Source organism: Chiloscyllium plagiosum, unplaced genomic scaffold (assembly GCF_037043375.1).
Source record: "Chiloscyllium plagiosum isolate Xiang-an unplaced genomic scaffold, Cpla_swu_hap1 HiC_scaffold_10, whole genome shotgun sequence".
Classification (NCBI taxonomy): Eukaryota; Metazoa; Chordata; class Chondrichthyes; order Orectolobiformes; family Hemiscylliidae; genus Chiloscyllium; species Chiloscyllium plagiosum.
The window spans coordinates 85,601,606-85,618,136 of record NW_028270148.1 but is presented as its reverse complement, the minus strand read 5'-3'; the positions used below and the strand labels follow the sequence as shown (position 1 = coordinate 85,618,136).

Here is a 16,531-nt window from a genome sequence, read left to right as displayed (position 1 = left end):
TCCAGAAAAGGTTCATTAAGTTAATCCTGGGTAGGAAGGCATTTTCTTATGTGGAGAAGTTGAGTAGGTTGGGCATGTATTCACTGGGGTTTAGATGAATGACTGAAGACCTTATTGAAAGAGATTCTTCAGGGACTTGAAGGGGTAGACAAAAAGAGGTTTTTCCTTGTGTGTGTGTTTAGGACAAGAGGACATAATGCCAGAGTAAAGGGATACCCATTTAAAGACAAATAAGGAAGAGTTTCTTCTGAGGGTAAAAGATTGTGAATTTCTTTGCCACCGGGAGATTACAAGGTTGGGTTGTTAAGTATATTCAAGGCTGGAAGAGTCAAAAATCAGTAAAGGGATCAGGATTATGGAGAAATTATAGAGAAAAGGCAAGTGGAGTTGAGCAGTCAAACCAGCCATGAACTCGCTGAATAATACAGACTTGATGGGCAGAACGGCCTACTTATGATGTAATATGGTCTTATTTACCTAGAATGTTGAGTGTCTGCCTAGTTCCGTAGTTGAGACTGAAATATTCAACTCATTTAAAAAATAATCTGGATCTGCACATGAAGTGCTATAGCTTGCAAGGTTACAGACTCTGATCGGAAAGTGGAATTTGAATGGGTGGCTAGTTTATTCACCTGACACATTCCCAATGGGCTGAATGGTCTCTTTCTGTGCTGTAAGTTTTCTATGATTCTATAGAATTAATTAATATGGTCAGAACACAAAGAAATAACTAAGTTTTGTTTAAAACTTACTGCATTCAAAGTAATAAAGTAAAATAAATTCTAAAATTGTGTAAAATGGAAGGAAATGCCTTTAGGTTTCATACCCACCCTACTTTACTGACTGACCGGATCCCCCACACAAACTGAGCAAAGGTGATTCTAAAGATGGGAATATTTTGATTAACAATTAAAATGTTAAACGTTAGCATAGAAAATATCAAGTCAAATAGCAGTCAAACTTATGATAGAAATTACTGAAATCTACTGCAACAAAGTAGCAGCATAAGAATTCAATGTTAATGAGGCAAATGTTAGACTTTCACTAAATTCGAAAGCAGGCATGCCAAGGCTCTTGAGCACTGAAGAAAGGTTCAACACTTGCAGTTCAGGCAACAATATATTCACCACTATGTAAGTAAGCAGTCAACATTGTAGACAGTTTTTTCAAAGTCTTTTAGAATCAGAAAAGATTTTGACATTAAGAACGGCTTTAAAACATCTGATATGGTGGTATCTCTTCAAGCAAAAGGTATGACATTCACATGATGCACTTTTGAAGACAATGGAAAGTAGCAGGTCACATCAAAGGCTCTGAAAACAAATAGCACCTCCCACATCACCAAAACAGAACTGATGCATCTCATATTTGACTCTACGTTTAGTCAAGCCATAGGTGTTAAAAAGATGATCTTTTCATTGTCAGTTGAACTGAAAATGAACCTCTTAAATTTCATACTTATGGAGTTAGGATAATGATGCTGCCATGTTACTTTCAGACAAAAAAACTGAAAGAAAAATCAAGTTTGTATCAATCAAGGTTGGACCAAAGGCTGGTTTAGTAGCACATTGTCGCAAAAGCCTCTCTCAGAAACATATGCCAGTCTTCAGGTTTTCATAGAATGTCATACCTCAAGGATAACTTAAATGATAATTGCACAGCAGGTATCATCGACAAGTTGTGAGATGGATTTAATTGCAACCATTTAAACAGATGCAACAAAACACAATGGGGCAGCTCCACTCTGGAGGAGTTCCTACCTTTGAGCAACAGGGAGGCAACTGATCCAACCCTGACTCATTTGAGAAGTGGTTTTGAGCAAATATTGACAAACTAGAAACAAGGATAGTGTACACAGACATTATTTAGAGATGCACAGGAGATGGTGCACAGAACCCAATTGTGGGTTGAAAAAGAAAAAGGCGGAGGCTTTGAATCATTAGGACCACAATCTATACTGGCCAACAATACTGGAGCAAGAGTTCAGCTTACAGCAAAGGAGGGGGGGGGGGGGCGGGTTGATAAGAGCTACAGGGAAATAAATGCTTCGCAGGTTGGACTGAAGCGAGAAGTACAATTTTCCATGCATTAATGTTTTAGACTATGAAAAGACATTGAAGGATAAATTAAAGTGACCACAGAATTACAAATAGCCCATTTAACCTTTCAACGAGATCTTGGTTGATCTGGGCCTGAGATCAACGTACTCACCCTTTCTCACATCGCTTAGTACTTCCAGTTAGCAGAAATCTATTAATCTCAAACTCAAAATTAACAATTAATGTATTCTTGTACCACCTTGTGTTGAAATGTAGTCTCTCGTTAGGATGTCTCCCATTTATAATGCCACATTTCATATTTCCCCAGAGATCCCACCAGAAAAAGCTTCTCTCCAACAAACAATACTGGCCTTTAATTTAGAAAGGAACTTTAAAAGTGTCACCATTCAATAGATACACCCCCAGGGATACTGGAGTTTTAATTCACTACTAATTTAGTTTCCTTAAAAACAGAAACACATGTAAATAAAGTTCTCAAGATCAACCACAAAGATCAACAAATGTAAACTACACAAATCGACAAACACTCAGCTGCTTTGACCACACTTTCTCTCAAATTCAAAAAAGAATTTATTCCAATCTCCTATTTTCTCGGCATATGTTGTGGGAGACAACTTTTATTACCAGTAAATTAGATTATTTTACCCTTAATTAAGGATTCTCTCCACTCCAGAGCAAGAGGCAAGTGCGACAGGATAAAAAGCATAGATTAAGAGGCCTGCCTGTGGCAAGATCAGTGACAGGGTAACATCACAAACCAGAATGACAAGTACAAGGAAAGCTGACCGAATAGGATTGTTGAATATTTCTCGTATTCCATGTAAAAATAATGTCTTCAGTTTGGGCTTAGCTCTCCAGTTTGTTTTGATTAAAAATAATTAAATTATCTTGAATGACAACATGAACTTGAGGGGCAAATGAAATCCTTTTTCTTACTCAGGTGAAAGTGTGGAATGCGCTGACTTGTATGCAAACAAACGTCTTAGCAAAATGGCAAAGTGGTAGAAGATGTATTTACAGCAATGTCCTCAACCAGATTTTGGAATAGCTGAGGACATCTATATTTGGACTCATTTGCAGTGATGAAAACTTAAGGACAATCAACTGCATTGTAAATTTCAACAGTCTAAATGTAAAGAAAACAATATTACAAAGTGAAATGATAGAAAATTAAAGTAATATCAAATTGAAAGCAGCTCAGTTTCATTGCCTAACCCTTAAAAATGAAATTCTATAGGAAGAGGAGAGTTGAGTGATTGGGGAGGGGGTCCAAGTGACACATCAGCATTGGCAGAAATTAGAGAATGATCCAATGAATGAATGAAAGGCTAGTTTGTACAAAGTGAGGACAAGTAAAAACCAATCCTAGCTCCAGGAAGGAGGGGAAGGGATGAGACATTAGGTTGGGGAGGGGGAGGATTGCAAAATGGCCCCATATTTTGCAGGAAAATGAAAGCACTAACTCCTTGATTAAAGCAGAATTGGCATTTTCTTTGGGAATATCTTTCATCTCTTCATTAGGTTGATTTTCACTGGTTTAAAATAAGCATTTTAAAATGTGAAATCTTATTCAGCATTTCTGTTGGTAATTGTGGAGATTCTTTTCAGAAATCATTTTACAAGGAACATGACATCACACATTGTATTCCAATGACCATACCTTTGCCAACTAACACCATTTGCTTTTACCCCTTTACAGCCTTTCTGCATCATGTTTACACTTACTAGCTCAACTTTTATGTTGTCAACAAACTTGGACATATTATACTCAGTCTCATCTTTGTCTTTAATATAATAGAGCCAAGGCCCAAGTATTGATCCTTAGCTTAGCTTTCAGTAGCTGTGGAGGCTTAGGAGGTTGGTTGTGGAAGCTTACTATAAGTAACTACTAAGCAGTAACTGTTCCAATAATTCTTAAGTTGGCAAAAGTTGTACCAATTCTCAATTTTAACTGTCGAGCAAAAATAAAATGCGTTTGGCTTAAAGTAGTGTAACCCAACATATTAGATCTGAAACACAGCTCCTTACACTTGCTTTTAAGTTAGCCTTGACACATTTGAAGGGGGTTTGGTCTGGTCCATAAATTATTTCCAAAATGGAGAGGGGCGACAAGCCTGTACAATCTGGTTTGCTACTTCCCCATTATAATTTCACCTAAAGCTGCCTTTACTGGGTCCACATCAACTTTCATTAATCCCAGCGTATTGTAAATGTTTCTGTAGACATTCAATGTCTTTTCATATGTTGCTGATATATCCTCATCCAGCTTTTCTTACCATTTTCTTGGTGCTACTTTGCTGAACTCAAACCTCCTGGAAAAATCTTGCTGGCAAGATTCCAAGTCTCTTGCTTTGTCCTAATATCGTTAGTTCTTTATTAATCACAATTTTGTCAAATTGTGAAGGGTTTGTGGCTTAAAAAGAATGCCTATTTGGAGCAAATTTAAATATTAATATAATTTCTCAATAACAAAAGTAAACTGCGATAAGGTAGTTAAAGACCCATTTTTCAAAATAAATCACAACCAATATACATTTTACAGACTGAGCACTTCAAGAATGTTTTATATGGAGGGTATTTAATAATACTTTCTCATTACACATTTCTAGTTAGCTCCTTGATATACTGATCTAGAAACCTCATTCATTTCATGTACTGACTCGACGCAATTACAAAGCTGTTTTTTCTATTCAAGGTGGTCCACTACCTGTACCTTTAAGCTTCCTGATTTTACACTACAATTATAGCTGAGAGATTTGTCACAATTCTAAATTTTTTCTACCCTTTGCTGTTAGCTCAGACTCAATTATACCTCAAGTTTGAGCTAAAATCCTTTTTCTACTACCTTTATACCAACATTAAATCAGGGCTATCCCTTCAAGTACTCTAGAATATTTAGCTCCCAATCTTGATCACTTTGCAACACTTCCATAGTGGCATTTGCTTCAAAATTAAATTTCTAATTGTACTAAACAGTCCACCTAATCTGTGAGAAACAAAGACACAGACTTCCAATTGACAAGAAAAGCAAATACCATATCTATATACCCACAAACGAACTGGTGATTGGTTTACTGAAAATATTGGAAGTTGTGGGGTGGGGGTCTGGAGTCAACCTGGCAAGTACACAGAGCTGTGAATATCATATGAATGGATAATGGAGGAGGTCAGCATTTATGTATCATTCAGATACAGTGCCTAAGGAATTACCTTAGTGTCTTTTTACCTTCATTATTTTTGAAGTCACGTTCCAACCCACTTCACCTGAAATGCTAATCTGTGCATGTTTAGTACTGTGCTATGCTGCTTTTGAATTTTAATTCCCAAATCCTCTCAATCACCCATTAAAGACCTGTCTACAACCTTTGCTATTCCATTAGCTTGGGCACTAAGAGCAAAATACTACAAATGAAGGAAATCTGAAGTGAAATCAGAATTCTGGCAAATACACAGCATCTGTGGATAGACTCCAATAGTTAATTTGTGTTGATGGCTTTGGATTAGAAATTAGTCCTAGCACTGCATGACTGGCTGAATGTTTGTCAACATTTTTCTTCCACTTCGAACACAGGTCTACATCGCTTGCAATCATCAATTCATCATTTTCAACCAGATGTTCTCAAATGCTACTGCTTCAGAGAACCTCCACTTCCTTTCAGTTAAAATGAGGCATCAACCACAATGCTACATAAAATGCTGAAATTTTCCAGCGGAAGCAAGGCTTATAGTTCATATTTAAAACTTTGGCTGGCGGCATAGTATGGTCATTCAACTCAATTACCTTCACCACTCTTTAAAACTCAGCATTGACAAGATAAAAAAGTTGTCCCGGTCAGCCTGTGTTTCAGACGCAAACACAATCCATTCTGTACAAATAAACCAACCTCCCCTCCAGCTTCCCCAACTGCCTTTGTGACCAACATCTAATTAATATTACCAATGATGCTTTGTTCCTTCGAAAGGAACGATTCATATAGTACTAGCAAGTACAAGCATTGTTGAAAGTCATTGGACTTTTTAAGGAAACTGAAAATAACTTCTCTCCCTTGCCCAGATGGTATCCCACTCTTGAATACACATTCTTGGACTTGTATCTCACCTAAGATTTTCATCTGTATGCCTGTTACATAATTTTTTAAAAATTGTTGCTATAATAAGCAATCTTCTAGCTCAAATATCATTTCCCCCAGCACACTTGTGTTCCCTTCCTTCAGTAGCCCCCTGTAAGGAGAGTGCCAAATCACTGTTCCAAAATGCAAAGGATTTTCTTTTTCAGAAAAAATGACCATGCCTATCTAATCACATTTCTTTTTCATTTGTGGTCTGCCTGTCATTTTCAAATTCTTTTTGCCTTTTCCATTCCAATTCTTCTGGATGTTCAAAACTTCTTTACCTTGCAATTATTTGCATTCCTGCCAGTTCATTATCCTATGATCAGTCCTTATGGAGATGAAGTCCAGCCTTCACATTGAGAACACCTTCCACGTTGTGCGGCGTTTTCACTGTATTAAAATGGGACAAATTGCTAACAGAGCTAATAACTCAATACTGAGCATTCATGAGGTATTGTAAGCCAGCAACAGAAGCAGACTCACTTCAGCAGAATCGCAACATTGTGGCCTGGCAAATTACCCACTCAGCCATTACCATCAAGCCAGGGGATTAATCCTGGTTCACAGTGCAAGTGGTCATGCCAGGAGTAGCACCAGGCATATCTAAAAATGAGGTATCATCTGGTGAAGCTACTAAACAGGACTATTTGCATGCCAGACAGCGAGAGACAGACCTATGCAATCCCACAACCAACAGATCAGATCTAAGCTCTGGCAGTCCTAATGCATCCAGTCATGAAAAGTAGTGGACAAGTAAACAACTCACTGGAGATGGCAGCTCCACAAATATCCCCATTCTCAATGATGAGCCCAACAGTGTAAGAGATAAGGCTGAAGTATTCACAGCAATCTTTAGCAGAAATGTCAATCAGATGATCCATCTCAGACTCCTCCAATGGTCTTTACCATCATAGATACCAGTCTTCAGCCAATTTGTTTCACTCCATGTAATTGGAGGCACTGGATAATGTAAAGGTTACGGGTCCTGACAACATTCCAGTGATAGTATTGAAGATTGGTGCGAATATTGGCATATACCCATAATCCAGAAAATTGCCCAGCATATAAAGCAAAACAAATCTAGCCCAGCCAATTACCAGCTATTAGTCTCTCAATCAGTAATGAAAGGTGGCATCAAACCTACATGTCCTCGAAAATGAATGTAAAAAAGCTTGACATCACCTAAACATACTGGCAAATAGTTGAAGCCACATAAACTTGCTTATGACAGCTTAATTTGAAATAGGTTTCAGACTATCTACATTAAACAGGCAAATCATTTATCAACTCTTCTCCAGTTGAAAAACCCAAAGTTTCTAGAGCTTAAATTCAGCCCACAGGCATAGACAATCTGTCACCTGGAGTTCTTATACTGTCTCTATCTTCTGAACTATTCATATCTGAAAGGTTCAAAGGACTGATCTGACCAGAACAGCTGAGGCAGACTTGCACCCAATTCTTAAACTTTGCTTTGTGGACTGGAAATGTTAAGTAGCAATTCTACAAGTACCAAATACTCCTCCTGAACGAGCTTTGAGCTATTCTGACACCATTCATGAAGTAGTCAAAAAGTGTAGCACTGGAAAAGCACAAGAGGTCAGGCAAGCATCTTAGGAGGAGACTGACATTTCAAGCATAAACCCTTCATCAGCAATGTTCGAGGGGGTGGTATGACAGATAAAATAGGAGGGGAGGGTGAGCTAGCTGGGAAGGTATTAGGTAGATACAGGAGGGAGATGATGGTGATAAGTCGGATGGGAGGGTGAAGCGGATAGGTGGGATGGAAGATGGGCAGATCGGATAGTTCAACAGGGCAGTACCAAGTTGGAAAGTTGGATCTTGGATAAAGAGAGGTGGGGGAAGATGAGGAAACTGGTAAGTTGATATTTGAGGGTGGAGGGTACCAAGGCAGATGAGGTGTCCTTCCTCCATGTGTCTGGTGACTTGGATTTGGCTGGAGGTAGCCCAGGACTTGGATATCATTGGCAGAGTGGGAGGGGGAGCTGAAGTGGTTAGCCACATGATGGTGGGGTTGTTTAGAGCATGTCCCCCAGAGGTGTTCCCTGAAACATTCCATGAGTTGGTGCCCTGTCTCCCCAATGTAGAGGAGACTACATCAAGAGCAATGGACACAGATGAGGTGGTTGGATGTGCAGGAGAATCGGAGACAGAGGAGACGGAGGGTGAGTGAGTGCAAATTTTGCACCTCTTGGGCAGCACGGGAAGGTGCTGGGAGTGGAGGGGAGCGGTTGTGGACCTAATGAGGGACTAGCCTCTTCAGAGCACAGACAGGGGTGGGGAGGGAAAGATCTCTCTGGTTGTGGGGTCTGATTGTAGGTGGCAGAAATGGAGGATAATGTACTGCATCCAGAAATTAGTGGGGTAGAACTGGGCAGTACAGGGTTCCAGGACTATGAGGTTGGGAGATGGTTTGGTGATGGGAGGTGAGATACTAGTCAACGAGACAGCAGGAGGTTGTGTCCATGAGTTGGCACCTGGCTTCAGTGATGTAGACGTTGGTGCGCCAAAATACCACTAACCCTCCTTGTCCAACGGTTTAATGATGAAGTTGGAGCAGAGGGAGTGAATGGCTGCGCATTGCAAGGGTGAGGGGTTGGAGTGGGTGAGAGGGGTGAACAGGCTGAAGCAGTCAATGTCACAGTGGCAATTGACGATAAAGAGGTTGAGGGTGGGTAACAGATGAGCACGGGGTGTCCAAGTGGATGGAGTATGGCGGAGGCAGGAGAAGAGGTCCTAATAGTGAGGTTGGGGTTGGAATGGTGAGGTTGGGGTTGGATTCATGAAGTCCTAATATGACTTCGTTTTTCTTTATACATCCCATATTTTGGATTTGTCAGTATTAAAGCATTTGCCAATTTACATAATAAACATTTGCACTTATTTATTCAAATTGTAGGGTATAGAATTACAACTAAAGTAGTCTCTTTAGTCATCAAAACATGCAGATTGAACTGTAGATGTAACCCTCAATAACAGTATGTTTGAACCTAAGAAAATTTGATAGTGTTCAAATAGAATTGATTGGCATTCTGAAGCAATTCTATATTCTATCCCATTAAACTGAAATAGTTCAGTACACTAACATTCAGAATTGTGTTCATAAGACAAACAGGACAATATATTAAAATACAGGTATAAAACAAACAGACTTACCGACTGAATGATTGGCTTTTTGTGAAGTACTGTAAGCACAGATAGCACTCAAACCCCCACAATTTAAAGGGGCACATAGATTTATTTTGTAATATATTCCTTTGTGTGAATCCATCGCCTCCCAAGTGTACCTGAACAAAATTAAAAAATCAATTACTCAAAGAAAAGGCATTTCAAAGAATTGCTTTACTCCAGGTTCTTTTGCATTTAGAGTTAAAAAGTTAATTGGAACCAGACATACTATTTTCTTTCTTAAATTAAAACCACTATTAAAACCAAAGTGCTTACTACAAAACAAGATCAGTCACATGGTTTTGGTGTCAGCTAGACTGACTGCCCCACTTAGAGCTTGAGCTCCATTCCAGCAGTGTATAATTTGTGCTACTACTTCAGTACAGTATTGAGATAATGCTGCATTAAGAGCTACCATCTTTTAGAAGAGTAAACCTTGATGGAAACAAAAATTTCTTAACTTTTTTAAACAAAGAATAAGTAACTCCCCTGCCATCCTCGATTATATTCTTCCCTGAACCATCAAAACAACTTGCAAACTTGTGTTCGCATATTGTCTGCTACACTTATCTACAAAAGGGTGGCTACACGTCAATAAGCAATTCATTTGCTTTGAAGTACTTTGGTACATCCAGAATACAAAAATAGGACTAAAAATGGAAGGGTCTGCTTAAGAACAAACCTTTGAAGTGCGCAGGATACAAATGACATAAAATCAACAGCATGGTAAACTAATTTGAATTTTGTTCTTGCATTGCAAAGCATTTAATACATGAATATATTCATGATCTAATCTGAAGTTAGGTAAATCTTTGTTCCGGTTAATGAGCAGGTCTTAAATTAGACCTTTATATAAACATTTTTGCAAACAGCATATTCAATCTTCCAACTGATTCCCTGAAACAATTACTTGCTTGCCTTGATTCTAGATAAAGCAAATCTTAGCAGGACTTATATAGGGAGTGTTGCTGAACAAAGAGACCTTGGAGTATAGATCGATGGTTCTTTGAAAGTAGAGGTACAGGTAGACAGAATATGAAGGAGGCATTTAGCATGCTTTCCTTTATTGGTCAGAGTCTTGAGTATAGGAGTTGGGACGTCATGTTGCGACTGTACAGGACATTGGTTAGCCACTTTTAGAATATGGGGTGCAATTCTGGTCTCCTTCCTATTGAAAGGTGTTGTCAAACTTGAAAGGGCTCAAAAGATTACAAGGACATTACCAGGTTTGGAAGATGAGAGCTATAGGGAGACGCTGAATAGGCTGGGGCTGTTTTCCCTGGAGCGGAGGTTGAGGGGTTACCCAAGAGATTTATAAAATCATGAGGGGCATGGATAGGGTCAATAGACAAGGTCTTTTCTCGAGGGTGGCCGAGTGCAGAACTAGAGGGCATAGGTTTAGGATGAAGGGAAAGATTTCGAAGGGAAAGATTTCAAAGGGACCTAAGGGGCAACCTTTTCATGCAGAGTTCCCTCCAAACTGTTCCTATTCATATACCCATCCAGATGCCTTTTAAAATGTTGCAAATGTACTCGCCTCCAACACTTCCTCTGGCAGCTCATTCCATACACGTACCACCCTCTGCATGAAAAGGTTGCCCCTTAGGTCTCATAACTTTTCCCCCTTCACCCTAAACCTATGCCCGCTAGTTCTGGACTGCCTGGCTCCAGGGAAAAGATTTTGCCTATTTACCTTATCCATGCCCCTCAATTTTGTAAACCTCTATAAGGTCACCCCCTCAGCCTCAGACGATCCAGGGAAAACAGCCCCAGCCTATTCAACCTCTCCCTATAGCTCAAATTCTCCAACCCTGGCAACATCCTTGTAAATCTTTTCTGAACCCTTTCAAGTTTCACAACATCCTTATGATAGGAAGGAAACCAGAATTGCATGCAATATTCTAACAGAGGCCTAACCAATGTCCTGTACAGCACCAACATAACCTCCCAACTCCTGTACTCAATATTCTGACCAATAAAGGAAAGCATACCAAATGCCGCCTTCACTATTCTATCTACCTGCGACTCCACTTTCAGGGAGCTATGAACCTGCACTCCAAGGTCTCTTTGTTCAGCAACACTCCCTAGGACCTTCCCATTCAGTGTATAAGTCCTGCTAAGATTCACTTTCCCAAAATGCAGTACCTCACATTTATCTAAATGAAACTCCATCTGCCACTTCTCAGCCCATTGGCCCATCTGATCAAGATCCCTTTGTAATTGGAGGTAACCTTCTTCACTGTCCACTACACCTCCAATTGTGGTGTCGTCTGCAAACTTACTAACTCTAAGTCTTATGCTTACATTTACATAAATGTTTTGAATGTGAAGTAGTGGACCCAGCACAGATCCTTGTGGCGCTCCATTGGTCACAGGCCTCCAGTCTGAAAAACAACCCTCCACCACCCTCTGCCTTCTACCTTTGAGCCAGTTTTGTATCCAAATGGCTACTTCTCCCTGTATTCCATGGGATCTAACCTTGCTCACCTGTCTCGCATGGGGAACCTTGTCGAATGATCACATCTACTGCTCTGCCCTCAATCCTCTTTGTTACTTCAAAAACCTCAAACAAGCTTGAGAGACATGATTTCCTACACAAAGCCACGTTGACTATCCCTAATCAATCCTTGCCTTTCCAAATACATGCACATCTTGTCTCTCAGGATTCCCTCCAACAAATCGCCAACCACCAACATCAGGCTCATTGGTCTATAGTTCCCTGGCTTGTCCTTAAACAGTGGCACCACGTTAGCCAACCTCCAGTCTTCCAGCACCTCACCTGTGACTATGATATTAAAGAAATCAATTGAAATAAAGGTTGCAATGGACAGTGAGGGAGGAAAGTTAATGATTAGTAAATTGGATTTACCACCCTCCCTCAAAACTTAGAATTTCTAGAATACTACTTCAAAACTGGGGCTGCCAAGGTGTAGACTTAAACGATTGGTTCAAGTTGCTCTATTGTGCAATGATTCTACAAAAGGTTTAAGTAATATTCAAAATGATTGAAAATAATTCAAAAGTTTTAGACACAAACCACTATTGGAAGGATGTTGAGATACTGAAAGGGTTCAGAAAACATTTACAAGGATGTTGCCAGGGTTGGAGGGTTTGAGCTACCAGGAGAGACTGATTAGGCTGAGGCTATTTCCCCTGGATCATTGGAGGCTAAGGGGTGATCTTGCAGAAGTTTATAAGATCATGAGGGGCATGGGCAGGGTACAGAGATTTTCCCTGGGGTTGGGTGGGGGAGGGATTTCCAGAACTACTGAGCATAGGTTTAGGGAGAGGAGGAAAATTTTAAAAAAAAGGGACCTAAGGCGCAACTTTTTCATGCAGAGGGTGGTACGTGTATGTATTGAGCTGCCAGAGGAAGAGGAGGATGGTACAATTACAACATTTAAAAGGCATCTGGACGTACATTAATAGGAAAGGTTTAGAGGGAAATAGGCCAAAAGCAGTCTCACAAAAGCTACGAAGGAGTGGCATAGGAAAGTATCAAATCATGTTGAACAGAAGTGAGGAAGTACCTCAAGCCCCAAAATGCACTATTACAATCCTATTAAAAGAGGTGGTGACTTTAAATTATTAATTGCTATGCTGCAAAGTTTAAATAAATGGTTTATCAATGCACAGGACCAAATATAAAGAAACAAATCCCTGCAACTATTGCAGGTACCTCAAAAGGATTTCCTGTATAGTACACATGTAATCAGTGTTTAAAACTAATATCCAACATAAAACAATTATGAAATTCAACCTCAAGTCTTAGAGAAGTGATCATACGTTGCCCAAATGTGATTCTTTTAGTATCTACCAGATTACTTGAATTCACCTTAATGGCTTTGCTCCAGGAATAAGAGCTACATTTGCTGCATTTTTTCCTTGAATTGTCTTCAATTACATCAATATAACCAATATATGCAAAAAATTGGACAGAATTACAACTTCAGATTCTTAAGCATGCTGTCACTCATGTAATTACAACTTCACAGCATCTGACAAGTTCAACACTTTCCCAGGGCAACAAGTGATTTAGTATTTCCCTGAAGAGATAGATTTGAGATTGGAAACAATTTTGATGGTGCTTGTCATAGTATTCAGATAAACATTCCATTATTCATTGCCTACTTATTGTACCTTATTTCCTGTCTGACATACCATTTATTAAGCAATTTTCTTAGCTCCTCTCAAACTTATATGATTTAATTATATAATAAGCGTTGAGTGGAGAGTCCACAGTAATCTACATTGCAGATATTGGACTATTTTTCATAAGATTATAATCTTAGAACCCCTACAGTGCGGAAACACCACATTTGACCCATCCAGTCCACAAAGCCTCAGTATCCCACCCAAGCCAATTCTCCAACTCCACATTTCCCATGGCGAATGCACCTAGCCTGTACATCCTTGGACACTATAGGTAATTTACCATGGACCAATCCATCTTCCTGCATTCAGTTCTACTCTCCCTACTACAGAAAGGAAGTTGTGAAACTTGAAAGTGCTCAAAAGACTTACAATGCTGCCAGAATTGGAGGATGAGTTAAATGGTGAGTCTGTTCTCCATAGAGCAATGGAGTCAGACTATGAGTGGCATAGATAGGTTAAATAGCGAAGGTCTTCCCCAGGCTAGTGGAGTCCAAAACTAGAGGGCATAGGTTATGGTGAGGGGGAAAAAAAGATTTTTTTTAAAAAAAAAGGAGACCTGAGTGGCAACCCGAAGTTGGTGCATGTATGAACTGAGCTGCCAGATGAAGTGGAAGAGGCTGGTACAACTACAAGATTTAAAAGACATCTGGATAGGTGCATGAATAGTAAGGATTTGGAAGGATATGTGCTAAATAATGACAAATGGGACTAGATTAATTCAGGATGTGTGGTCACCATGGACGAGTTGGACCAAATAGTCTGCTTCCATACAATATAGCTTGATGACTCGATAACCTGCACATCGTTGAACTGTTGGAGGAAACTGCAGCTCCCAGAGGAAACTCACAGAGACACTGAGATAATGTGCAAACTCCACACAGTGGCCAGAGGCTGGAATCAAAACCAGGTTCCTGGCATTGAGGGACAGTGCTAGGCAATGAGACACCATGCTACCCCTTCAAATTACTGACTGGGTGATGCGCCAAGTTTAGAATCACAATTAAAATGTATTCGACAGTATTTTATTTCCTCCCTGTAAATGGCACTGATGCTTCTAAACGCTAACCAAGTTGTAATTGCAGAAATCATTCCTAAAGAGACACCTGTAAAAATAAGTTTACAAATGGCAGAGTAGATAAATGTTACTGAGCCATATGAGAAAAGTTACACACATCCATCCACCCACCCCCCAAGCCTTGCGAATGCTGAGTCAGCTTCATTATTCCAATTACCATCAGATTGAATTTGACAATCCTGGGGAAGGAATTGGAAAAGCTCGGGTTCACTTTATTCCAGTAATTGCCTCCTCCTCCCAAGTGACAAGTTCCCATTCCATAAACAAGGTCACGGAGTGCACTCACTCTTGTCTCACTGTACAGATCACAACAAATGTAAATTGTTTTACCCAGTTCTCAATATGACATCACATACTTTCTCTACATTACATTTAGAATAAATAGGTCCATTATCTAGATTAACTATGTAATAAAACTTATTCAAAGATGCAAAACTGAATAATGAAATAAATATTTACAAGTAAACAAACCAACACGTGATAATAGAAAGCAATATTCTTTCTGCAGAGATTTGCTCTGAATAAAACATTTAGTTAATAATGATTAGCTTTTGAAGGAAAAAAAAAGACAAGCTGTGGAAAGTTCAGATGATTGGCGATTTGGCATACAGACATGTCATTCGACACACGCAGCTTACTCAAAATAGCATTGAGAATTTTGTCCTCATTGAAAGCATCTGGAAATCAGGTTTCACTTTGGACTCAAGGTGTTTCAGAATGAGCAGGGGCAGGCGGGACAGCCATTCCTCAAGCTCTCTCCTCCTGTTCCTTCCCATCAACTGAAAACCAAACAAAATATTCCTCTAACACCCAGACAGATGATTTTTAAGTGAAGCCAAGTAAATAGCTGAAGTCCTGTAATTTCACATCTCTTTTCACCCTAGCATTTATGAAAGCAAAGTGTAAGAGAAATGGCCGCATCTGTGCCGCCAAAAAGTTAACATTGATTCCAGTGACGTCATAACTGAAAACAGCTGGGAAGGGTTGGCGTTCATACTATACGAACGTGGTGGGTGAGGGTTTTTGGAATAGCCATCTAATAGATGGAGACGGTGCCCAGACTAAAAGACAAAGCGTAAGAGCCAGTGATGCTAAGTGACAGGCAAAGGGCACTACATGTCATTTTTACAGACACAGCAGATGCGTCCCATGAAGTGATCACCCAGTGTGTTTTCTCTCTCCATTGTGGAGGATGACTCACTGCTTAGGCATAGATAACAATTTAAGTCAGAGGAGCGAAATTGTCAGGAAAAACATGCTTCACAGTATCCATAGGACAGCTAAATAAAAAAATTGATTACAATTAAGAAACTGTTTTCTTCAATGAGCGGATATGAATTACATTAGACTGATGTAGAATGACCAAAAGTTCAAATTAGGCTCAGAATCTGAAGAAACAAAATCCAAGCGAGGAGAAAAATTGAAATCTTTATCGCCTAAAGCAAGCAAGCTTGAAAGTTATTGTTAATGTTTTATCACACTTGCGCACTAATCACAAGATTAATAAAATCAAGATTTACATCGTGCCAGCAACTAAATTACCTTGCGCAATAAAGATGGGCTAGCCCCATCTCAATTTAATTTCAAAGTGTACAAAACTTCTCTTATATACTAGGAAGGAATAAATTACTGCAGATACTGGAATCTGTACTGGAAACAATAAATGCTGGAAATCACAGGTGAGGCCGCATCCGTGAAGAGAGCAAGCTAACATGAAGTTCTAGATGACTCTTCACAGCCGAATGAAGCTCTGAGAAAGTTTCATCTAGACTGGAAACACTGGCTTGCTCTCTGCAAATGCTGCCTGACCTGCTGCGATTTCCAACATTTCTTGTTTTCAGTTCCCTTACATACGGTTTGTCTTTAAATTTATCCTTCTAGCATCTTGACACTCCTTTGAAGAACGAAACACCAAGATTTCACCATGATGTTCCTCATATTTC

At 39.6% G+C, this 16,531-nt stretch overlaps 1 protein-coding gene across 1 annotated transcript in view; it reads right to left on the bottom strand.

Moving 5' to 3' along the window:
• The window catches only part of igf2r (insulin-like growth factor 2 receptor), a 218,934-nt gene that overhangs the window by 188,021 nt on the left and 14,382 nt on the right, over positions 1–16,531 (bottom strand). Inside the window, exon 2 of the mRNA XM_043696288.2 lies at positions 9,347–9,477. Coding sequence (XP_043552223.2) covers positions 9,347–9,477 — 131 coding nt within the window. The remainder of the gene's footprint in view (positions 1–9,346; positions 9,478–16,531) is intronic.